We start from the raw sequence: 25,547 nt of genomic DNA on the forward strand, positions 1-25,547 counted from the left end.
AATTTTTTATTAATATAACACAAAATAATCAATCAATATGACGTATGCACACCAATATTATTAAGATGTATCGACACTCCACCCTCTCAGGATTTAAAAATGGTACAGCCCCGCTGTTGTGTTGGCAACGAGGCGCTTTGCAGAAAGCTGATTGGTCGATTCCAGCTTGTGTAATCCGTTGGTTTGTGGTTTGCGGAGGGGCTTGTCTCAGTGAGGAGGCCAGTATGGATCCACAGCGCGATATTCAAAATTTTAAACGAAATATTAGCACCAGATCCACTATATCCTCATGTTCTTCGCTCGCAATGGAGATCAAGAGAAAGAAAATAAGAGAAAGCATGTTTTTTCTAAATGAGGTGAGTCATAAAGCGATCGTGTTTGAAGAACGACCAATTCAGCGATCACTGTTTTGTGTTTCAACGCGTCTCTTGATGTTAGAAATAGTAACGTTAACGTTAGTTAAGAACTAACCAGTCACATTTGATGTTTTCTCAGGCAGAAGAGAGACATGTGAAGCGAAGTCTGAATGACACGCAGCAGATAATACAGGATATGAATTTGTTGTGCAGACGACAGATTTCTATAAAACTTAAGGTGGTTTATGCACGAGGGTGTGATCGTGTTTCTCTCGTATTCTGTCTATAAACAACGTATAAATCGACAAACAACTAAATAATCCATTAATACGTCCATTCATGTTTATTTAGTAAAGATTAAAATATGTTGACTGATTGGTATGGCAGCAAAATAAATCAAAACCACAGATATAGCGATGTTTATATCGCGATATGCTATTGACAATGGCTTGCGTTAACTATGATCTATCACCTCATAAGTTTATGTTTAGTTAAAATAAGTTGATGCAGAGAGATGGAATATGGAAACAAATATGTTGGTTCTAAAAATGTTACGTTTAAAAAAATATTTAAATCGATTTTACAAACATAAAGAGTTATCGTATTGCAAATTGTATATCACATTACTCAAATTATTGCTTATTGCACTTTTTCTTCAAAATCATGCAGCCCCGCTGTTTGAATTCTGAAACATCATCACATATCTCTAAAAGAGTAGGATTGTCTTGTAGAAAGAGTCATTGTATATTTTTGCCCCACCTTTTCACCACCCACCTTCATTATTTCATTTCACATTCTCAGATATCAAACCCATTGTTCAGAAACCAGTTGCTAGTTATCATGGGAAGAGTTTAAAAGAGGCTGAGCTCTTTTCCTTCTAAGTACAACATTACAACATTATATATCTCATCTTTCCATACGTCAGCATGTACCTGCCTCAGGAAACATTGTAGACTAGATAACATGCTAGAGTTTCTCCCAATACATGATCGCTCTTCCATCAGTGTCCATTCGTTTTTCGCTGAGGGCTGTTTTGAGGTTACTTTTTCATAAAGCTGCTTTGTCTTCCACCAGGACTGTGATATTCAGGAGAAGTTGGATTTTGAGATGCGAATGAGAGCGGGGGCTTACAAGCTTCTGGTTGCCAGTACAAAGAAAGAGCAGGTGTTAGATGCATCCAGGAGTCTGTTAACATGTAATGCCAGAATTAAAGCCTACATGACTGAAGCACAAAGGAGAAAACAGCACCAGGATATCAGAAGGTTAGTGAGATTACTGTGCAGTGTGCACACATGACTTTAATTCTGCTTTTTGCATCCTGCTTCATTTTGCCTTAGTGTATGGTTTTATTGTTGTTTATAAGTCTATATGGTGTTTTTTAATGTTTTAAGTCAAGTTCAACAATTAACACCATTAAGTATTTTCTCCATAAATTGAAGACATTCTCATTCACGCGGTTTAAAGTCGACAAGAAACGGAATAAGCAATGTCTTGTCTAATTTTCCCAGTGGTGACATATATCAAAGTGAAATGGCTTCTGAAATGAAAAAGGTAGGGCTGGATTTGAATTCGTCCATTGAGAATTGATTGAATCGTTTGAAGTTGGGTCATGTTGCTACTTGCTGATCGCTGCAATCTTTTTCAGGACCCCGCCCACCTGCCATACCATGTAACTGGCAGAGAGATCCTTTTGAGGAGTGGAGGATATTTGCGTTTTTAATTAAAAAATGAGGCCACATGCATTTTAAAAAAAATAATGAAGCTTAGCTCACAGAGATAAGTCATTTGTAAAACAAATACCACAATATTCCAAAAACAAATTACAGTTTTTCATTCAAACATAATACCTGTAACTTGAACTACTGATGCCTCAGACCGAGCATTAAAATATTCACAGCACTGCTGCTTCAGCTCTGCTTCTGTGCTGCTCGCACATGCAGGGTGACTGCTGTAAACTGTAAACATCAGCACTTAAAGATTAGTGTTGCAAATGCGCATTTCACATATGAGTTGTGTAAAACCAAACTTAGCAGTTATGTGTCTGAAACTTCCGAATGTAGCATCTATTTAAATTTTATATATCTATAGTCCGAGCTGTGCGATTGGGTAGAGGCAGGGATTAAGGAGAGTCACATTAAAGATGTTTTAAAGCTTGAAAAAAATACTGTGACAGGAAAAATTTAATATGCTATTATGATACTGAAAGATGAATTTTAAATGATACATTTTGTGACTACAGGGAGAATTTAATAATATTTTCTGTTTCTATATCGGTTCAAAATATATAAGTTAACTTTTAGTTAAATTTTGTGATGCATCTAATGTGCTTAAGATGCTTGCACAGTATTGTAAACAGTGGTGGCCGGTGACTTCTTTCTTGAGGGCGCACGACGTATGTAGTCTGTCATGTGTCATCATTTCAAAATATGTGTTCAGAGCGTCAAGTGAACATATGTGCATTGGTGTCTTGTCAAAATAAGTGCCTGCTGCAGACAAAGCGTCTAAAGGGTTTGTGATAAACGCTTTCGTTTGCCAGATACTACTCGCATAATTTCATGCGTAAGTTTACTGTTAAGTGAGTGTCTTGCAAGTATTTTGTGAATGTGAGCGTCTCTTTTGTGCAGCAGCCACTTTTTTTTAGACAAGATACATATTTTGAAAACACGAGCAACACATGTGACTCCGAACACATTTTGAATTTGCGCCCCTCGGAAGAGCAGTCACCAGCCGCCACTGATTGTAAATGTAGGTCAACTTTACATGGACAAAGATTCAAATTAGTGTGTAATATTTTTATTTTAGGTCTTCAAACTCTCTGAATCAAGTCCCTTGTAAAGGAAAGGTAGCCATATCCGGTAAGCATTCAAAGTTTCAGAACTTTTTTATCCATATTAGTCAGATTGATTTATTGCTAAAATTTTAAGTTTCACGTTTGTTTTTGCCTTTGCTCCTTCAGGTCTGCGAATTCCATTGTTTTGGAAAGATTCTGAACATTTCAACAGCAAAGGAAGTGAGTGAAAATTTTAAACTTTGACATTTACTAATATGTTGGCACAGCCAAAACAGATAATTTCACAGGAGCTGAAATATTAAATAGGAAAGGTGCTATAAATCAAAAACAATCTGTAAATGTTTTCATTTAAACTATGTTGTTATTAAAATTGTCATTTATCTTTGAACCCTACAGATGAACAGAGGGTGGCAGTCTTCTGCTTGATGAAAATCGGCTCTGAGATTTTTGACACAGAAATGGTTATTGCAGACCCATCGATGACTGATATTTGCTTTGAGGGTGTAAATATATTGTACGTCTTTACGATTTATTGAATTTTTATTATGGTGGAAGTCTGCAACGTTTTAACAGATATTCTTCCATACAGCTCTGAGGCTAAGCCAGACTTTGAAATAACATTGGAGCTGTATAGCTGTGGACTAGAGGGTGAGGGAGCCTTTGTGAACACTCCAAAAAAGCTGGCCAGGAAGCTGCGCTCTTCATTTGGCCGATCTTCAGGAAGGAAACTCTGCCCCCTTCTGGACGGAGGAGACCCAGATACTTTCCTTCTGTCCAACCCAATACCACAGTATGCAGACGTTGTTGTGAACTGTAAATTTTTCATAAGAAATGTGCATTACAGTAAATCAAGTCTGAGTGTTTTTTTTCTCTGATGACCTGTGTGTAGAGGTGCACGATACTCGATGTTGGCATACACAACGTTGGGTTTGGAGCAGGCTGAAGGCTCTTTCCAGTCTCATTCTCTTATTATCCTGCAGAACGGTAAGAACAAACAAGCCACATTTTTTTTAATGTTTAACATGTTGACCTGGATCTTTTCGGTTAACCCTATGCCATTGCTTGTTCAGTGGAGACTTCGGCATGGCTTCCGCTCTATGGAAACCTGTGCTGTCAGCTTGTGGCTCAACCTGACTGCATGACTCAAGATATGATGACAGGCTACCTGAGCCAACAGGTAAAACTTGACATCAAGCACACACATCTGATCAATGTAGATATTCATATTAACATTTGCATATGGACTGTGCTGTGAATTATTTAATTATACTAATGCCTATTCAATGACTGTATATTTAGCAAAGCATTGAGGGTTTGCAGCGCAGCTGTCGGCTGTACTGTGTGCTGAAGGCTGGACGGCTTTCGTGCTATTACTCACCTGAAGAGATTCAAGCTAAAATGGAGCCAAGCCTCATTATTCCCATAAACAAGGTATGGAAATGGGGCCTTTAAGCAATCACTTCTCCCCATCCCAAAAACCTAGCAATTCCCTCCTTCAATATAGGTCTATGGAATTAGATCTGCCATTTAATAAAAAAATAATAGTATTTTTCACCAAGACAAGGTTTTGAAAGATACAGTACAAGTATGTTTGTGTGTGTGTGCAGGATACTCGTATCCGGGTTGTAGGCAAAGATCATGAGAGGACTGGGTCTAGACTGTGCCTCATAAACCCAGGACATGGAGACTCTTCCAGTCATGTTTTCATCGCTGAAACTCCTGATGTCCTACAGGAGTGGCTGGATGCATTGCGGCAGCACATTTATGACCAGAGTAAGTTCAAATTTGATATTTTCACTCATGTATTTGGTGCCGTATATAACAAACCTGTCAGGAATTTGTGTTTGTAGTGACTTAATATTAACCCTTATATTAGGTCAGTGGCAACACGCATGCAACAAGCTTATGGAAATCGAAGTTTTGTCACCACGGAAACCACCACTCTTTCTGACGAAGGAAGCCGATTCTGTTTATAAGGATTTGAGTGAGTAATGAATTGACTGTCAACACAGAGACATTACATCATAACTTTAAGTGATCTACGAGAATGACTTGTAACCTCCTTATATTTTGTGTTAATGGCTCGTTTAAAAATAAATCCGTTTACTGGTTTCAGGCATCGGCTCCCCTGGGAAATTCGAAAGCTTGACTGACATAATTCACAACAAGATTGAGGAAACTGATGGGCGCTATCTCATTGGTCAGGGGGAGGAGAAAGAGCCTCCTCATTGGGCTGCACTGTTTGAAGGATCTCGACCAATGGTGGTACAAAAAGCAATTCTGTCACCAGGTAAAGAAAGTGACCAGTCAACTTTAAGTCCCACCACGAGCAGCAACAAAAAGAGGAGAGCTCCTCCACCCCCGCCTGATAAATTACCATATGCTGAACCTACCAGCATCATATCCAATCAGGAGAAAGAGAACTGTAAAGGGGCGAGGCCGCGAGCAGGGAGACCATCGCTGGATGCGAAATTCTCTGCCATCATCCAGCAGCTGCAAAAGAACCACACTTCCTATCGTAAAAACCCACCTCTGGGACAGATTGAGCCCTGTCAGCAGCCTTATACCCCAAAAAATGATGAGTTTGATAACCCTAAAAATTCCAGTCGGGACCCTCAGGCTCCGGTGCCGGCCCCCAGGAACAAACTGAGAATGTCATTCAGAGAAAAGAAAAACACTAAAGCCTGGTAATTTCTTTAGTCGTCTGTCTGTCTATCTTCTCATGATTAATGAATTGGCACCTCTGCAGAAACTTTCATATTTTTATTGATCCACCTTTGTGAAAGGTTAGATGTATGTGAATGTATTAATTGTCTATCTTGTTTGTTCATGCTTGAGCAAAAACTAAAGGGAGACAAAATTTTTATTCATTTTGGTAGGGTCTTGTTTTTATTTCTTGGTCTTAACATTACAGTCCTACAGTTGATAGATGTAACTTGGACTTACAAAACTTATTGGTTTATTTGTAATTCTTTATTTACTGTTCAAGAATAATGTATTAGTTGTGTATCGTGTTTAGCACTAGTTGTCTGTAACTGACCAGTTATTATGTAACCACTACAAATGAGCACTTTGAGGGTTGGCACATGGAATCATTGAATGCACAAATCGGCATACAGTTCAATGTATTTTTTTTTAACAGTGATGGTTAACATGCAGCCTTTTCTTTTATTTCACAAATTAATATTGTCTTAAAGTTAAACGTTAGTATATCTGTTTGAAAATATAGTTGCACATGTTTAAACACAAGCTCAAGGTATTAGTGGGTGAGGAAACACTAGAAACTGGAATCTATGGGTTAGTTTATTTAACTGTATTTTCTTTATGACTGTAAGATTTTATACAATAAGTTTTTCCTTCATTTAAAGTCCACTAAAATAACAATGGTGAACTTTTATGAAAATGTCATTTCAGTCTCAAACGTTGTTTTCATTTAATTTGTAATTTGTCTTTTATACTGTAGTTTTACAGAAATGTTAAGGTTCATTGTTTAAGTTAAACACAAATCATGCATTCCCCTAAATCCTATTTTTGCAGATTATTTGTCTGTAGTGTACATTACTGTGCAATACTTTTTCTTTTCATTGGATCCTATTTCTGTATTTCAGATGTTTCAGAACAATTCACTGCGTAAAACATATATTGATCTCTAGGCATTAATACAACTTACAGGTACAATGTCATATGCAGTTACTTTGGAATGAGATAGAAATACACTTAAAAGTTGAACTAAACTGGTTTATTCTTGTGTCGTTATTTGTGTTACTGTGCAATAATACATAAAATGAATTTAGCTATTCTTCAAATTCTTGATTATATCAGCCTGGTCTGTGCTTGATAACTGGTTAAACTTTTAATAATGTTCATCATAGTCATCAAATATTTTTTACAATGGCAAAATATACACTAGTCAACATTTGAAGTGAATCAAAATCTTTCCTAAAAGTTGTCTTAAAACCAATACACGTTCTTCACAACTTTGATGAACGTTTTTGTTCCACTTCAAACATTGACTAATATAGGTCTGCACCATCTTGAAGTAAAGAAACCCTAACATGTACTTTTTTTTTTAAATATAATGGTCATCAGCAAACTCGCCTTTGGTTTTGACCAGCACCAGCTTTGTTGGAGGACTGGATGACCCCGCAAACCTGCTGTTCCAAACTGCGTTCCATCTCTTGCCAGTGCTGTTCCTCAAGAACTTGCTGCTTATAGCAATGCAAAGAAATAAACATTATAAACAACTGCATATAGTTATTTAAAAGTCATAATAGCAAAGAAACACCTGTATTCTGGTCTTGGTTACCTTTTTAAGAATGGAGCTCTTGACTGTAATAGGAGTCCCCTGTTCATTTCTCTTTGAATTGGCTTTATCAGTCTTTATCTGTTGTCTTTCCTGTTGTTTCTGCTCTAGGGTCTTCTGAAGGGATAGCACTCGCTCATCTTTACTGACAGCCTCCCTCAGTTCACTTCTCAACCGTTTCTCCTCCTGACTTTAGAACAGATCTGAAATCAGTCACTGTCCCTTTCCGGTCCAAAAAGTACTTGGATGCGTAAATGTATTGTTTCTGGTTGTGACACACAACTTGCCCGGACAAGGTGGTTAAAAAATATTGCAAAAATGTAAAAGATCTAGCAAAATTTGCTTGTTGCTTGGTTTGATATTTTGTTATGTAATGCTATGAAATTAAAGCGGACATATCATTGTTTAAGTGCTATAATTGGGTCCCCAGTGCTTCTATCAACCTAGAAAATGTGTAAAATATCAACCCAGTAACTTAGTTTTGGTAAACCATTCTCTGCAAGCATGTGAAGTAATAGGTCATTGAAATTTGGTTCCTCTTGTGATGTCAGAAGGGGATAATACCGCCCCTTAAACTGCACTATCCAACCACGACACTGCCATTTAGTGCACAAATCAGCTCATTTGCATTTAAAAGGACACACCCAAAAACGGCACATTTTTGCGCAAACCTACAAAGTGGGAATTTTAAAGAATTAGTCCATTTTCTTAAAAACAAATCCAGGTAATTTACTTACCACCATGTCATCCAAAATGATGATGTCTTTCTTTGTTCAGTCGAGAAGAAATTATGTTTTTTTTTTTTTTGAGGAAAACATTCCAGGACTTTAATGAACCCCAACACGTTACAGTTTTAATGCAGTTTAAAATTGTAGTATTAAAGGAGTCTAAATGAGGCATAAGGGTCTAGCGAAACGATTGTCATTTTTGGCAAGAAAAATAAAAAAATATGCACTTTTAAACCACAACTTCTCTTCATTCTCCAGCTGTGTGACGTGCCAGCGCGACCTCACGTAATTGCGTAATGACGTCGAAAGGTCACGTGTTACATATATGTAACGAAAATTTGCGGACCATTTTAAACAATTGTCACAAAGACATTAATTTGTATCATTCGACACACAACAACAGCGAAACGGCCCTCTTTCTACACACTTGTAAATACTGGGGCGTAGTATCGCATACGTCATCCGTGACCTCTTGACGTGATGACGCAATTACGTGAGATCGCGCTGCCGTCACACAACCGGAGGAAGATGAGAAGTTATGGTTTAAAAGTTAAAAAGTGCTTTATTTCTTGCCAAAAATGACAATCGTTTCGCTAGATAAGACCCTTATGCTTAGTTTGGGATCGTTTTGGAGTCCTTTGAAACTGCAATTTTTAACTGCATTAAAAATATTAAGTGTTGGGGTCCATTAAAGTTCACTAAAATAAGAAAAATCCTGGAATGTTTTCCTCAAAAAACATAATTTCTTCTCGCATGATCAAAGAAAGACATCAACATTTTGGATGACATGGTGGGGAGTAAATGATCTGGATTTTTAAATTATTTTTTTAAAGAAAATTAACTAATCCTTTAACATGCTAATAATAAATTATCTATACAGAATTTTGAGCTAAAACTTCACATATGTACCCAAGATGGAGACAACAAAGATTTATTATACATTTTAAAAAAGTCTTGTGAAATGTCCGCATTAATACATTTTTAGGAATGACTCAAACACTTTTTTATTCTTCCTATATATAATGGAATGTAACTCTCATTTTTACAACAGATTACTCTCTATCAAGCAGAACGTATTTTTATATCATGTTCACGTCTGTAACCCTAGACCATAAAACCAGGCTTAAGTAGCACGGGTATATTTGTGGCAAAAGCCAAAAATAAATTTTAAGGGTCAAAATTATTGATTTTTCTTTTTATGCCAAAAACATTAGGATATTATGTAGGACATGATCATGTTTCATAAAGATATTTTGTACATTTCCTACAATAAATCTATAAAAACTTTATTTTTATGAATTGATGCAGTTACTGAAGGCGATTTTCTCAATATTTAGATTTTTTGCACCCTCAGATTCAAGATTTTCAAATAGTTTCTATCTTCTCCTATCCTAACAAACCATGCATCAATTGAAAGCTTATTTATTCAGCTTTCAGATGATGTATAAATCTCAATTTCCGAAAATGAACCCTTATCACTGGTTTTGTGGTTCAGCGTCATTTTTAGGGTAGATTTGAGTGGTTAACAGTATGAAAGCTGAGTTACCTGCGCGCAGCAGAGGCCTGCTCTGCTAGACTTCTGCACAGAGAGATGTGATCCAGCTGCTCCAAGAGCATCTGCTCCTTCACCTGCTTCTCCTGCAGGATCCGGCTTCTCCTCTCCTCTTGCTCGAAATGCTGTAACTCTCTTAGCATCATCAAACGCTCCCGCAGCTCCGCCAAAGACATCTCGCACAGCAGATCATGACCAGCAGTCTGCATCGCATCAGGAGTGTTTGTTAGATCATTTTAATGCAGGTTTCACCATCATCTCCATAAGGCAGCTCTAACAACCTTTGTTATTCATTAAAACACTTTTCTTACTCTAAAATGGTCAACTTTTACATTTATATAATATGTGACCCTTAGTTTGTAAAAAAATATAGCTTTCATATCTTTGTTGACATTGACTGAGTAAGGTATTGACAATGATTAAACTTTGATGCTCCTAAAATCATATTTAGATTATGAGACTTTTTTTGATTTTGAGATTTCAAGGGCAGCATCACATATTTATATTAACACTTATTCTGTATTGACATCATACTGTATTGTTTTGGTAGATTAATGAAGTATTCCACTAACCTCAGTGTCATCTATAAACTTTTGTCTGTCCAGAGGGATTGACTCAATAGCATGAATCTGACGAATAAGCTCCATTTTCCTGCTAAGCTCAGCCTGTGCTTCCTCCAGAGCCTGACTGAGGAGTTCCCTGCTTTGCTCCGAGACCTCCTTAACTTAACACCAGACACACAGTGTAATTTCAGTGAGTTAATTTCTACATTCATACTAAAATAATACTATTATGATATTTTTTATGTGCATGTATACCAATGCGCTGTTTGATTTCTTGAAGCTTGGCTTTAGCAGCTTTGGAGTTCTTGTGCCCATCAGCCACTTGCTGTACCAGCTCCCTCATTTCCTTCTCCTCCTTCACACGTTTCTCTGCATACTTGCGCATTAGCTCTGCTGTCTGGAGCAACCACAAATTACATCACCATGAACGCACAAACGGATATAAAAAACTATGAGCTGATTTCAGTGTACAGTATATCAGAGTGAGTCATGCATTGCTATAAACACTAATGTTTGTTATGAGATCACCTCCTCTTTAGCCTGCTGAGCTTTATGGTGGTTGCGCTCCAGGACGCGTTCTCGCGCCAGCACCGCCTCCTCATGGCTGATTCGCCCCTCCAGTCGCCGGCGCTCCAGTTCAGCTAGTTCCTCCTGAAGATCTCTCTCTTTCATCTCCTTCTGCCACTGGATGAACGCAGTTGGATCATTCGCACCCTTAGACAAACGCTCTAATCTGTAACCAGTAACATACACACATATTACATTACATTTTCAGGGGATAGTGGGAATTAAACCAATGCTCTACCAACTAAGCACATGGGAACATTTCTTTAGCATTATATGAATTGCTTTGTAATGCTATCAAATTATCCGATTGTACCTTTGTAACTCCTCTTCCAGTTGACGATTATACAAAGCACCCTCTCGCAGGATGGCTGTTGTATTCAGTTTGACTGGTAAGCTGTTTGCCTGTGCCATTGTAAACAGTAAACATACAATCATACACTATTTTATATAAAAAAGACTCACTATTAGAAATGAGTAAAGCTAGTGCTGACTTGGTGGACCATTGATGTGCCAATATTACTGTTTTCTACATAACCTTGTTTTGTTTTTTAATATTGACATGAAATCAATCAGTGTAATTAAACTTGATGCTACAAATCTCATAATAAGATTAAGATATTTTAGGCTGGATTTAACAGATAGGGTCACATTTTGTAAATTTTTGTCAACTGGGGTTACCTTTTGGGTAGAAGGGCTGCCAGAAGTATACGTTTGGTCAAATTTAAGCTCGGCATCACGGCTTTGAAGAATCTGGGAAATCTCATTCTGTTCATCGGAAAAGACTTTTATCTTTTTTTGAAGAAAAACAATGTTTGCACAGCTGATGCATTAAAACCTGCTGTTAGACACTCACCTGAGTTTTCTCAGACTTCTGTGGATTTGCACATCTAAACGGTTGAGAGTTTGCTTCATACAGTGCATGCTATTAGAGTGAAGAAATAACACCAGGAAGAAATGTTTATATGAGGCTGATAATAGTAACAAAATAAACGCTGTGATGTAATGAGAGGCAACATGTGAAACAACAGCTCATGTCTTGACTAACTAATGCTTGCTCTCGGTTCCTCTGTTTCATCTCGTCCAGAATCTCTGGTTCCTTTGGAGATCTGTGAGTGCTGGTTGGTACCTGATGAAATGAAGTGTAACCTAATTTTAATGTCTAAAATAAACAATACCAATTATTATTCATAGCAGCTTGCTTTGATATCACTGTAATAGATAAACTATTTATGTTTTACAAGTCATTGTAAAACTCTTCATGATTAAATTTAAGCTAACTTCACTTTTTATTCAACAATTAATTGATGATCAGATATAAAGATTTATTAATAAATTATTAATCATTAAAGGAAAACACCATCGTTTTTCAATATTTTACTATGTTCTTACCTCAACTTAGATGAATTAATACATACCTATCTTTTTTCAATGCATGCACTTAATCGTTGAACAGCGTGACATGAATGTGTTAGCATTTAGCCAGCCCCATTCATTCCTTAGGATCCAAACAGGGATGAATTTAGAAGCCACCAAGCACTTCCATGTTTTCCCTATTTAAAGACTGTCACGTGAGTAGTTACACGAGCAAGTAGCACAAAATAAAATGTGGCAATTTTTTAAGCGGATAAAAAATTTGATCTCTATTGTATGGAGTAACCCCTCGTTCAGACAGCCAACGACAAGCAGTAGCAGAGCGACGCGATCTCATTCATTTCAATGGAAACCTGGCGCCTTCCGGCGACACGAGCGACAGTGACCGTTGGCGACCGTATGGGCGTGTCCAGCGACGCGAGAAAGTTAAGAAAAGTTTAACTTTATGCAAATGTCGAGCGACTTTCGGGAGCGACTACCAATGAACAAAGCAGTGGAGTTCACGTCATCCTTCTCTCGTCAGTTACTGGCGTGGATGGTACTCATTTGTTTATGACAAGCAGATTTAGAAACGCCTCATTGAAAGAGACAAGCGACACACAGCGATAATGTCGCTGGCTGTCTGAACGAGGGGTAAGAGCACATAGTTTGCAGCACTTCAACCTCGGGTGCAGTAATATTGACGGAAAATTGAGCGAGAGGGGGAGTAGTCAGGAGTAATGATGTTACTGCACCTGAGGTCAAAGTGTTACAAACTATAAGTGCTACTCCGCCATACAATATAGTTCTCATATTTTATCTGCATAAAAAATCGCTACGTTTTATTTTGTGCCACCATACTTACTCGTGTAACTACTCATGTAACAGTCTTCAAATAGGGAAAACATTGAAGTGTTTGGTGGCTTCTAAATTCATCCCTGTTTGGATCCTAAGAAATGAATGAGGCTAGGCTAAATGCTAACACATTCATGTCGCGCTGTATATCGATTAAGTGCATGCATTGAATAAAGATAGGAATGTATTCATTCATATAAGTTAAGGTAAGAACATACCGTATAAAAATATTGAAAAATTGTGTTTTCCTTTAAACAATTATTAAGTGTTGCACTTCAAATACTTTAGTTACATTCTTATCATTTTGTCTGCATGTATTAACCTAAATTAACATTCTTTGGTGTGTGACGACACTTACTGGCTTGGGCTTGTCCTGCTGTGGGATGACTTCAGGAGAAGGGAGTGGTCGAGGTTTGGGCTGGGTCAGATTAAATTCTTTAGGTTCTGTGTTTTTTCTGGGTGGTTTCTTCGGCTGAATTCCTTTGCCCATTTTTCTGGCGAGCTGATTCAAAAGTACTTCAATCTCACTGCACTTTCTGATCAATAGCATAAAGGACAAAGGCACAATGTTTGGCAACAACCATACATGAGAAAGCATACTTCCATAAATAGGACATTTCATCTTAGAGGTCTCATAGGACCTATTATTCACACATTCTGATTCAATGCCACACCTCCTGGATCCTCCAGTGATTATGATTCCTATTCGATCAGATTAGATTCATTGTTCAAAGTACAAAGCCTATATTTGCACTAATAATGTCATGAATTATGAACACATCCACCTATTTTATACACCACATTAATTTACACCAAATCAATTTATCTATTTGTTTATTTGTTTGCCAAACATTTGTATTACTAAATTTATAAAACACTGTCCTTCAGGGGTATATCAAGTTATTGATTAATGCCAGACTTAAGCACCAAAAATAACCTAACACCCTGTCTTCTTTAATTTGTATTATTTTACCTCAGCAATGGGGTGATCCAGTTACTCTTTACAACAGTATCATCATAGATGTGACTCCATTCTTCCTGGATCTGGTTTGTGAGGTTATTGGTGTTAAAGAAAAAACTCAGGAACTAAGGCATTGGACAGGATATCATAAATGGGGGAAAGATAAAGAAATGCACAATACAAATGTTAGTACCTGTCAGTTATTCATTATTCCACTGTCAAATATATATATTTAATTTATTTAATGTATGTTGAGATGTTTTTAGACCTTAATAACCACTCTGGCCATAACATGGTGCAAAAGTATTTTGTGATACTGCTCGATAAAATGTATGTTCCCCTTACTTTGTGCATTTTTGAGACATCTAGAGACGTTATTATCCTACTGAAATGCTCCAGGCCCAAATCATCAAGCTGGAAGATGGCAAGGTAACAGACAACTGAGAAAACCAGTAAGACAAATATAACAGGGTTTTTACTGCACCTTTTCTATATTAAGCATAAATAAATATGAAATTTGAAATATATTAAGTACTAAGTAAATTTACCAATGAACATGTTTCGGTCCACTCTGAGTAAAGTTTTCCCATGGTAAATATAGAATATGTTTACCACAGTATCCAAAAGCTTTTTGTGTGTGACACATCCATGTAAAGTATCAATAACAAACATCTGGTTAGCCGAGGAAAGATTCTAAAAGACAAAATACAAACATTAGACATACTTTTTGTTTTAAACAATAAGTTCACTATCAAACTAAAGAATACCTTAAGTTCCTTGGCAGCATCTTCTGTAAAGCTGTCAATGCATTGTTTGTCTTCTTGAAAATTGTCCAAAAGTCTTGTGACTTCCTTGATAAGTTCTTTGTAGCTCATCCTCACTGGATTTCTCAGGCAGATTAAACACCTTGAATTACAGACCGCAAGACAGATATAGAAAACTTGTATAGATTCAAACCAGAGCACACGTTTAAATGTAATGACACAACGTAAAAATTTTATTGCTCAGATTGTTTATAAATTAAGAATTATGAAGAACCATTCAATCCTATTTAAACGCAAAAACTACACGTCTTCAAAACACTCATCCTGTAGCTACAGTGTTTTGTTGTTGCCTAGCAACGATGAGGCGGTCCTACTTTTCCTGCGAGAAAACGTCAATATTACTGTTCTCCCCTGTTCTCTCTTTCCAACAAAACTTTAAAATATTTGTACAATATATATTAAAATAAATTATATTTTAGGAAAGAAAGTAGTACATTTTGCAAGTGGCTAAAAGTACGTTATTTTAAAAAAAGGGTTGAATTGTAGACTATTCATCCTTTAATGAGGCATTAAAATGTTTACATATTTATAATCATACAAATTATTGTTGTTGTTGTTTTTCAATGCTGTAATCTTCAAACCCTCTGTAATCAGAATCTACTTGTAGCAATGAGTATTGATTCAGTATTGTGATTGCAATAAGATATCCCATACTTCTGCAGCACCTCCCAAAGATGTTATTGGGTGTTGGTTGCTTCTAAAAAAAAAGAAAGAATAATAAAAAATTATTTGTAGTATGTTTTTGTCTGTATATTGATCAGTTAAATGTTACATTGGTGCAGAATTAATTACTTTCATAAAAAAAATTGATAAATAAAAACAAATGTGGCGACATCATGCATTTATTTAATTTGGTAAATGTTTTCACTGAAGTAAACTGTAAAAGGAGGAGCTAATAAACAGCTATAAAATGTCGGAGGATAATGCGGAGTATTTGGCAACCCGATTGTGATCAGTCAAGCAGCGCAACTTCCGTAGTCAGACTGAGCCCTACCTCGGTAGCATGAACAGCCCGTGTGTTTGGGGACAAAGACAGCCGCACGACTGTTGGGTACAAGGGCAGAGTCCGAGCTTGTGATTTATTAATAGTGGATTAAAACAGCTTGTGTCTGTTTTTGGCCTCTGCTCAACGCTGTCAACACGGCTTTGTTGGTGGGTAGGCGCTAGCTTAGCTTGCTAGCCCTGTGTTTGTGAGTGGGCTTAAAGGGGCTTCAGTTCGGTTTCGGGTTTGGCACGGAGCTGTCGCTAAGCTGGAGAGGTGACCAATAATGAATCGTTTCCGAAAGTGGCTTTACAAGCCAAAGGTAAGCTTGACACTCATTTAATGATATATGCTCATTGAACTGCCTGATATGTTTCTGAAAAATTAGTGAGCTGCCTACCTAGACAGCATTCTAGGCATCGTATTATGTGACCTGCCTACCTACGTGACATTTTGGGCATCATATGATGTAAACTGTCATCCTACGGTAGATAGCATTCCATCATCATATGATGGTGACTTAAGACAACATTTTTGGGATCATGTGATATGAGGTATCTACCTAGGCAACATGCTTGGATATCATTTGATGTGAGCTTCCTACCTAGACTGTATGTTTAGTAATACGTATTTAGTATAAGTGTTTGTATCATTTGTATTTATATGTGAGAACTGACTAGGTAGACACCTTTTTTGGGGATTGTGATATAACATGCCTACCTTAACAACATTATTGGACATCATTGATGTAAACTGCCTATCTAGATAGTAATTCTTAGTATTATATAAGAAGGCTACTCTAGGCTGTTATTTGTATTCATGTGATGTGACATTCTTTCCTAGGCAGCATTTTTGAGCAGCATGTAAATATGCATGCATATGAAAAATGCTTTCTAGATGGTCATCTTGGTATTGACTAAAACAAAGCCATGGTGTCACTACATGTCAGATTATTTATAATTCCTTTGATAGTGAAAGGACAGTCACATCCTTACAGCTGCCTTTGATTTGAAAACTGTGATACAAATATTTGCATGGAATTGAATAAATTTTTGTGCATTGGCTACTATAAATTTTGGCTGTTGGTTTGTGACTCTTGATAAGCTTTAATGTCCCATTGCTTAGCCAAACTTAGCTTTGAGTCAGCAGTTTCTGTGTTCACATGTTGGGACATTGATATGTCACCACAGCCCACAACTTTAGTGATGAAACACTCTTACTGACAATCACACCTTTCTTTACTGATGCAGTTGTGTCAGTTTTGTAGTGTTTACAATTTTCTATTCAACTAATGTTCCTGTAACTCCGTTGGTAAAGCTTTGCATTAGCACTGCAAAGGTTGTGGGTTTGAATCCCAGGGAACATGCATATTGATAAAAATATTGTGAGATAAATTGTGTCTTTCTTTTTTTTTAATCCCCAGTCTGATTAGACATGCTGTTTTGATTATCTTGTTAATGTGACATCACACTAAAAAGCCCCACCCACAGCCTCTCACTGGCAGTCCTTCATTACCATAGTTGCGCCCTATTAGTAAGGGAGTGAAGAGCAGTAGCTCGTTTGCATTTAAAGTTCCACACACGAAAACTGTACCCAAATAGGTGCATTTTGGACATCATGCAGCACTTTGCAGTTTGGGCGGTCCGCCTAAGCTGGGAAACCCTACCGCCTTTACTAGGTGAAATGGTCCGGCAACTGTCTGGGGGATAGCCAGCTGATAAAACGTATGTCCGTGAGAACTGTAAGTGGACTTATGTTTTGGGTTTATTTAAGCCTGTTATTGTATTAGTCTATAGTTCTTGCAAATTTGAAGTAAGTTAGCTGGTGATTTTTGTTGTTTGAGCAACCTGCTAGCTAGGTTTCACGTGCCTGTTGATTCTATATAATTTTTGAGTGCTCTTGCTCACTTTATTTATGTACATTATTTACATGCTACAGTAGTTACACTCCTTTAAATAATAGTGGGAAATAATCAGTTTTTACAATCTTCGCGCTATCTATCATCGTTCGCCAGACGTTCCACAAATCTGCTTCAGTTTGTGCTTATTAACCCTTTAGTTTCACTTCATCACGCAGCTATTTTCGTTAGAGGTATCTGTTAAAACATTTAATTCATTAGTAATCTAGTAGTTCATTTTCTGTAATAGTTTCTTCAAAATTATGTTTTATTTGAGTGTTTTAAATAAAAATATTTTCGCCCCGTGTACGCCCCGCCCCTTTGATTACCACACACACACACCCGCCCAACCTACCACCTTAAATGAATAGTCTACTCTTTTGCCATATTAAACTATGTTATTACCTCAACTTTAGACAAATTAATACATACCTATCTTTTTTCAATGCGTGCACTGTACAGCGCGTTATGAATGTGTTAGCATTTAGCCTAGCCCCATTCATTCCTATGGTACCAAAAAAAAGTTTTATTTTGTGGCACCATACTTACTAGTATAACTCCTCATGTCTTTAAATAGGGAAACATGGAAGTGTTTGGTGGCTTCCCTGTTTGGTACCACAGGAATGAATGGGTAGGCTAACTGCTAACACATTCACAATGCACTGTACAGTGCACGCATTGAAAAAAGATAGATATGTATTAATTCGTCTTAAGTTGAGGTAATAACATAGTTTAATATGGCAAAAGGGTAGACTTTTCCTTTAACTAACACATTTTCCGTGGGAAAACCTGGACATGTTGTAATAAATGATCTGTATTATATAATAAATGATTATTTTGAGTTGGAACTTCAGAGACATTCTGAGCACACCTGACACTTTATTACTACTTGTAAAATTGGGCATAATATGTGACCTTTAATGCAGTTTAAAACTTTAGAAAGAATAAATTGATTTGTGTTTATAATGATGATATTATTGTGTAACTAGTTGATTTTGTACCATATTAACCTTTTAGGGAAAGGTAGAATCAGAATAATCGCACAACAGGATGTTACAGTAATCTGTGTTCTTTAAATGGATTTAAATCCAGGGTGTCCCGTGAGATGTGCAAACATTCATTGTTGTCAAAGAAGCCTTGGCCCACGGGTGCAGTTCTGCCTCATTGACTGTGACTCACTTGGATACATTCTTCACAAATAGTGACTGTTATTTTTCATCAGGATCAAGCTTTTGCATCAGACGCTCAATAAAATGAAACCAAAAAAAATGAGCTTTAAGGTGTGCGGAGCATCCAGGCTTAGAAAGTGTGTCAGTGTTTGTCAGAGTAACAAGGTAGTTTCTTCTAAGATCATCATTGCCCTAATTTCAGAACTGTACTGTAACCATAAACAGTGATGTCAGCCTAAAGGTTTATCACATTCTGTTTTACCTCACAACCCTTTGAAACACCATTTTTTCCTTGTGTTTATACAGCTTTACCTTTATATTTTTGAAGAAAACTGCATCTGCAATTACTATATGAACTGCCCTAAATTTTGCTCCATGCGCTATGGTGATTTATGACTCGTTTTGGTTTGTTTGGTTTTTTACTGTGTGCATCACAGAGCTTGAAAACTGACTTGCATGATCAGGGGCCGTATTCTCAAAGAATTTTAAGGCTAAAAGTAGCTCCTAACTGGCGAATTTAGGAGCAACTCCTAAAAATAATGGGCGTGTCACTCCTAAATTTAGGACTCCTAATTTTTTTCACTAAGAGTAATTCACAAAGCATTTTAGCCCTAAAAGTAGCACCTAAGTCTGGGACAGCTTAAAAGAAGTCGAGAGGACTCCTAACTCACTAAGACCTATTCACAAAAGATCTTAAAATGCCTTAGGTGCTGATCCTCCTTAACATGGACAGTTTCACCAACTCAAAAGCATTGCACATAACACTTAAAAGCACACTTTAATGTAAGCATATTGTTTATGACATTTGTTTCTTAATTTATTACATTCATGACAAGCAGGAAGTTTTTTAGAATTACATGAAACAATAATGATATTAAATATTTAATATTATAGGCATACCTGTTGCCATGTTAGTCTGTTTAAAGGCTGCAATCTCAACCCTCTACTGCGATTGTAATGCATATACCACCGCCTCTCGCATTCGTCCGGGGTCCGCGACATAAGCGGGAATGCTGCATTGATCTGCAACAAATCCTCTCCCCAGTGATGCGCGGGTTGATCCGAAATGAGCGGATGCATGCGCTCACCCGCGGTTACGAGTCATCCAAAAATATTTTTTATGATATTCGGGTCGCGTTCCGTCGGGTCGTTTGAAATAAAGATGGCAATTAACTATTAAACAATTACTACTTAAAAAAATGCGGGCCAGGGAGCGGGTCGGTTACACTATTTATTTTTTTATTTTTTGCGGTCCGAGTTGCGGGCGGGTTAGTTGAAAACGTTGGTCGGGTCACCCGCCTTAACCTAATGTGAGGCCCTGGGGCTGAGAGGTTTTGGAGGCCCCCCATACCCTCAATTTATAGTCTCATTTTGAAAAAACAAGTGTAATATCTAATCTACATCACAAAATGTAGTTTTCCCTCTTTGACCCAGAAAACACCATATTATCATTAATAACATATCACTGAGCCCACTTGAGAATAAACACAAGACACTTTATTTAACAACCACACACAGCAACTTGTGGTGAAAATAAAACCAAAAGTAAATATGTTTATAAGCTTTATGTTAATATAGTTTTTGGAATATACAAATTTGCAGAAAATTGCCACTCACTAAATGCTCACCATAGTTGTAAAAATATAAGAAGTTAAAGTTAGTTTTAAAGTGAAAATGCATTTATGTTAACAAAAGATAAGTCTTTATAGACAGAATCTTGTTTTTTAATCAGTTATTTATTTTGTAGGCTATTGAAGATATAGTAGGCTATGCATTGTATTTAGTATTTATGCATACTACGCATGTAAAACGAACACGTATGAATATGCACAAAACAGACAGGGAACATACCTGTATATAAGATCTTTAGATAAGGGGATTATAAATATGAATGGTGCGATCAGGGGATGATCATTTGAGATGGTCTTGTCACGCTTTGATTTTTTCTAAACCAGATGTGTGTACTGTGAGCTAACATCGCGTCAAACTACATCGCTCCAGCTGCGCACGCGTCACTGATATAAACGCGAGTAAACTTAAACTTTGTAACAACGAACAGCATTAATGTTCGGGAACTCCTTTTTTTATTTGGCGGCACAGTTTCTTGGCACGGTTGGAGAGACTTCTGCATGCCAGAGACGCAGCTGTAAGAGCACAGAGAGAGCGAGCGAGCGCGCGAAAGAGAGAGAGAGACCTGCACCTCAGTGCTTATTATGAAATTTCAGAAATTACTCTTTCATTTGTTGGTGGATTATTTCCCGTTTCTCTGTCACACTCAGTCTAACATGCAGGAATGCCAAGTTGACAATGCGCACTTAATTACATTACACGGAATAGAAAAATCTGTTACGTCTGATATTTTATTTAACAGTAAGTTACCACGGACCAATCAGCAGCCATGTAACGTGCAGTTAGAGTGATTGACAGACAACCTGACAAGTTAAAAAACAAAATGAACGTGAACTTGGGAGGCCCCTGAACTTGGGAGGCCCCTGGGCTTCAGCCCAGGTAAGCCCGTGCATTAAGGCGGCCTTGGTCGGGTGCCAGTTGTTTTGTACATTGACCCGCGCATCACTTTCTCGCATGTCTCACGCTTAGTTTTGCTTGATATCTCAGTGCCGAATTTCCCTTTTATTACGTGTCTTTTTTCCAGCACCAACTGGGACAGCAGCAGTAACTGATCCTGCATCCATTTGGGCTTTCTTTTTCGTTTTGGCGAGTTCATAATCCACCATCATTTATTTATTACATTAGGCAGGCTTCTTTAATATGGGCAACATTTCCTTGCTTTAAGTAGTCTATTTAGGCTAATAGGATGTACATTAATCAAGCAAGTGTTAATGCAATGTCGTTTTTTCTTATTAGGCAATTGGCGGTTTTCATTTGTATTAGGCTACCTTGATTTAATTTAATTTAATTCACGACTTTTCTTTTATATATGCATTTCGATGGCATTACTATTATTATTTTGTATAAGACTCAGACATATTTCAATGTTGTAATTCCATGATTTGGTGCGTCTGTGTTATGTTCCGCATGACAGCCCTGTCATCTAACAACCAATCACCGTGGTCATTGCGAGGCAGCTCGTGCATGAGAATTGACGTCATCCGTAGCAACGAAGACTCACTCTTAGTTTAGGAGTAATAATTTTTCCTTACTAAAAGTAGGTCTGAAAGGCGTTGTGAATAACTTTTAAGAGAAAACTCCTAGCTAAAATCTTTTAGTGCGATTTAGGAGTACTCTTAGTGATAAGATAAAATGCTTTGTGAATACGGCCCCAGATCATCAACATATAACTTACTGGTCCATGTTTCAACCACGTGCCACTTTCCAGGCAAATCCATGTGCAGATTTCAAATGTGCACACATTAAGAAAACAAATGTGGATCTGGAAACATTTAAAATAAAATGTCATAATGACCATGACTTGGAGGCCGCCAGCCTACTTGATAGATCAACAGTTTGTAAGGTTAGGCTATGCGATGTGCTTGTTATTTAGTAGGGCTTGCTAGGGTTTGTCTTGTTTTTACTGATGGTTAGGCATTTGCATTTATTTATTTAGATGGCATTTTTATCCAAAACTTTTATCCAGTCCCAATTGACCTTACCTAATAACTTTTGCACATTACTACTTCTGCACGGCCCCAAGTTTTGCATTGAAGGAGGGATCTGAGCCCCACATCTAGGGACCAAACTTTTTTTATTTGTATTGTATATTTCTTTTTTTATTGTAGAGACCGGTGTTCCTTGGCCTTGGCCAGCAAGTCACTGGACTACGCATCTAGCACTATTCTGATCACTGCATAGCAATGCACAGAAAATGCAAAACATCTGGTTGATTGTAATCAATCATTTGATGAAATTTTGACACTTTTTTGCACATACTAGACAAACGTGATGTGAAACAAGCACGAATGTTATGTTTAACTGATGATGAATTTCTGTTCTTGGATGTTTTTTTGGAATATATTCGGGAACATATTTAATCTCCAGTTGTAATACTTCAAGAATGTTCCCTGTTTGGTGACCAATGAAGTGAAAGAGGTCCAAAGGTTTGAATCTTCATCAGAGCTCCTTAATCCAGTGCTGACATCTGGAGCTGTAGTCATACAGCCTTTTGAATCTTGTAATAATTTAAAGGGACACTTCACCCATTTGCATTAAGCTTTGGGTTTGTGCACAAAGCTCAACATCTTATTTGGTTATCTTGTTATGCCTATATTTTTGCAAAGAGGCTGCCACACGTCATTGCAAGACCCTGACACTTTATCATTAGATTGTTTGGTCATGTGATTTGACGTCATTAAGACAGTCTGTTTACATTTGCTTTTTTATTCTTTTATTCTGTACAGAGGTCAGATCCACAGTTGCTGGCCCAGTTCTACTATGCAGATGAAGAGCTGAACCAGGTGGCCACAGAGTTGGACAGTCTGGATGGCAGGAAGGACCCTCAGCGGTGTACTCTTCTGGTTAACCAGTTCCGCTCCTGCCAGGTCAATCATTTTATAGCAATCCTGATATCACCACTGCACTAATGCTTGCCCTTTGCTCTTGTTTGACCAGTTTAATCTGGTGTTTTCCCGCTACATTTTTTCTGGGGTTTTATAAATGTTTAATCATGGGTTTCTGTCCTCTACCACACATCTTGCTGTTCTAGCATACCTTATTGCATGCAAGATATAGCATATATTTCACTTGCAGGAACACGCCTACATTTTGGAAATTTAGCTTATTCACCGTATCCCCCAGAGTTAGATAAATCCAAACATGCCTTTCTCATCTCCGTGCATGCTGTAACTCTGTCTGACGCAGCCCCCTCTAGCTTAGCTTAGCACAATGACTTGAAGTGAATGGATCCAGCTAGCATACTGCTCCCAATAAGTGACAAAATAACGCAAACATTTTTCTACTTGTGTGTTGTGATTTGTATAGTCACAGCATGTACAAAATAACAAAGTCATATTAGACACAATAAGCTAAATTCCCAAAATGTGGGCGTGTTCCTTTAAATGTCTTTATTGTTATTATTTTATTCATTTTGCCTAATGTATGTATTTCTTTGTACTCACCATGAAGATAGCCTTGTTGCTGACATAATGTAATCATATTTTTACAGTTTTATAAAAATGTTGAAAGCTAGTTTTATAAACTTGTATCTGGGGATTTCCTTGTTCATTAAGATAAAATATTTGCTTACTTGAATTCAAAATATTTTATTTACAAGATCCACTACAGTCTGGAATGCAGAAGTAACTAACCACATTCTCATGGGAAAAAAACTAAAACATACACAAGAAACCTAAACTAAATAATCTAAACTGTATCAAAATGTTTATAATTACAAAACATACAAATCAGATCTTAAGTCAAAAGGGTGAATATATTATTTTCTATGAGTCTACACACACCGGTGGCGTCTGTCGGTGGCTTTCTGCCGTGGCTACTTTTTCATATAATCTATTCAAAACCTTTTTTTATTTTACTTGTTGATGCGTTTTATTATGGTTTAAATTTTAACATGCATAAAAGAAGCCAAGCAAATATAAAATAATAATAAATAATAAAAAATAGGTAATAAATACATTTTAAAATCGAGGCTATTAATAGAATGTGCTTTGGCAGGCAACTCACAGACTCCCGCGGGCACCATGTTGGAGACCACTGCTCTAGACACTGCTCAAATCCCTGCCGTCCCACAGAGCGCCACTTACATAGTTTAACATTAAATAACATCATATCCCAAATTGTTAATGATTAACATAGGCTGCTAACTCTGTCTGACTAAGCTCATGGTATTGAATGTGCATGTCTGGTGTGCAATATCTGCAAGTTGTCCTACGCCAGGATTCTCTGCTATCAAATGCTGGGGTTGTTTTCACTGTCAGTGCTGGAACCCCACCCATTGCATCATTGAGGCAAAAAATCCTGCACTCAGAAATTGTGTAACTCCACTGTTCAGTACTACATAGTTCACAGTCTTTGTAATGTGTTTCAGCAATACATTTCTAACATTTTATAAAGTTTAGAAACCGTTCTCTAAATTGACTTCATATGGACTTTTATATGTCTTTTGAGGTAAAGCAATGGGTTCCGCCCGGGTGTGCCTCATACATCTTGAAAAGTGAAGATGCTGGCTATTTGATAGCCCCCTATTGGCTGGCTGCAGTACAATTCATAAACCCCACCATTTCCTTGCAAACGAACGGGACTCGGCTCTATATAAAAATTAAATTACACTTCCAATAAAATATTCTGAAAGATGGTTATTAGTATGCTGATATATGTTCAATTGTTATTTTTTATAAGTTTCATTTAAGCTAATAATTTGATGCTATAAGAACCTCTGGCTCCACAGACGATTATTTCTGATAATGCCCTGGCTCCAAACTGACGTTTTTACGTAACATAGCAGTGCCCATTGTCAAACATTTTTGGCTTTAATTCATTACAATAAAAGGAAGCAACGTTGCGTCGTCCATCTTTTTTTACAGTCTCCGCTTGACCTTAACTCTCTCATGAACATTTGGTTGCGGCCATAGTTTGTCAGGTTTAAAATATAATTTTTCGATGAACAATCCCTTTTAAGTTGCTTGTTTTGCAGTGGAAGAAACCAGTTTCAGTTTCTGTCTCTGGTTGGAACCCATTT

The 25,547-nt window shown here is 37.3% G+C and overlaps 3 protein-coding genes across 5 annotated transcripts in view; 2 read left to right on the plus strand and 1 right to left on the minus strand.

Moving 5' to 3' along the window:
• Positions 1-169: 169 nt before the first annotated feature.
• On the plus strand, positions 170-6,846 carry rtkn2 (rhotekin 2). Its single transcript, XM_065288584.1, has 12 exons — positions 170-356; positions 1,431-1,618; positions 3,159-3,211; positions 3,313-3,366; positions 3,544-3,661; positions 3,737-3,937; positions 4,037-4,131; positions 4,218-4,324; positions 4,447-4,578; positions 4,755-4,920; positions 5,024-5,131; positions 5,264-6,846. Exons 1-12 carry the CDS (start codon positions 225-227, stop codon positions 5,836-5,838), a joined length of 1,929 nt encoding a protein of 642 aa, XP_065144656.1. The 5' UTR covers positions 170-224; the 3' UTR covers positions 5,839-6,846.
• A 23-nt stretch (positions 6,847-6,869) lies between these two features.
• cfap99 (cilia and flagella associated protein 99) lies at positions 6,870-15,100 on the minus strand. 2 transcript variants are annotated; one of them, XM_065288583.1, is made up of 15 exons: positions 14,794-15,100; positions 14,575-14,719; positions 14,372-14,466; positions 14,039-14,151; positions 13,424-13,601; positions 11,906-11,986; positions 11,714-11,782; positions 11,539-11,625; positions 11,174-11,262; positions 10,822-11,026; positions 10,549-10,690; positions 10,303-10,454; positions 9,725-9,933; positions 7,454-7,640; positions 6,870-7,352 (listed from the first exon to the last, which is right to left on the minus strand). In XM_065288583.1, exons 1-15 carry the CDS (start codon positions 14,899-14,901, stop codon positions 7,233-7,235), a joined length of 1,980 nt encoding a protein of 659 aa, XP_065144655.1. In that variant the 5' UTR covers positions 14,902-15,100; the 3' UTR covers positions 6,870-7,232. The 2 variants fall into 2 exon arrangements, with proteins under 2 accessions (XP_065144655.1, XP_065144654.1); XM_065288582.1 differs by having other exon boundaries at positions 6,870-7,355.
• Positions 15,101-15,798: 698 nt separating this feature from the next.
• Positions 15,799-25,547, plus strand: part of zfyve28 (zinc finger, FYVE domain containing 28) — a 32,108-nt gene continuing 22,359 nt past the window's right edge. For both annotated transcript variants that reach the window (XM_065288581.2, XM_065288580.2), the window contains exons 1-2: positions 15,799-16,154; positions 23,254-23,394. In XM_065288581.2, the coding sequence (XP_065144653.1) occupies positions 16,119-16,154; positions 23,254-23,394 (177 nt within the window). In that variant the 5' untranslated portion in view covers positions 15,799-16,118. The remainder of the gene's footprint in view (positions 16,155-23,253; positions 23,395-25,547) is intronic.

The sequence above is a fragment of the Paramisgurnus dabryanus genome, chromosome 17 (genome assembly GCF_030506205.2).
Source record: "Paramisgurnus dabryanus chromosome 17, PD_genome_1.1, whole genome shotgun sequence".
Taxonomy (NCBI): domain Eukaryota; kingdom Metazoa; phylum Chordata; class Actinopteri; order Cypriniformes; family Cobitidae; genus Paramisgurnus; species Paramisgurnus dabryanus.

What these genes read in the sequence shown, in the direction of transcription:
- rtkn2 (XM_065288584.1), top strand. Translation starts at nt 225, where the DNA reads ATGGATCCACAGCGCGATATTCAAAATTTTAAACGAAATATTAGCACC. An exon ending in AGGAAAGGTAGCCATATCCG is followed by an intron (nt 3,212 to 3,312) that starts GTAAGCATTCAA and finishes TTGCTCCTTCAG; the next exon opens with GTCTGCGAATTCCATTGTTT. An exon ending in GCAGCACATTTATGACCAGA is followed by an intron (nt 4,921 to 5,023) that starts GTAAGTTCAAAT and finishes CCCTTATATTAG; the next exon opens with GTCAGTGGCAACACGCATGC.
- cfap99 (XM_065288582.1), bottom strand. Translation starts at nt 14,901, where the DNA reads ATGAGCTACAAAGAACTTATCAAGGAAGTCACAAGACTTTTGGACAAT. An exon ending in CTGGAAGAGGAGTTACAAAG is followed by an intron (nt 11,027 to 11,173) that starts GTACAATCGGAT and finishes TACTGGTTACAG; the next exon opens with ATTAGAGCGTTTGTCTAAGG. An exon ending in CTCAGCAGGCTAAAGAGGAG is followed by an intron (nt 10,691 to 10,821) that starts GTGATCTCATAA and finishes TGGTTGCTCCAG; the next exon opens with ACAGCAGAGCTAATGCGCAA.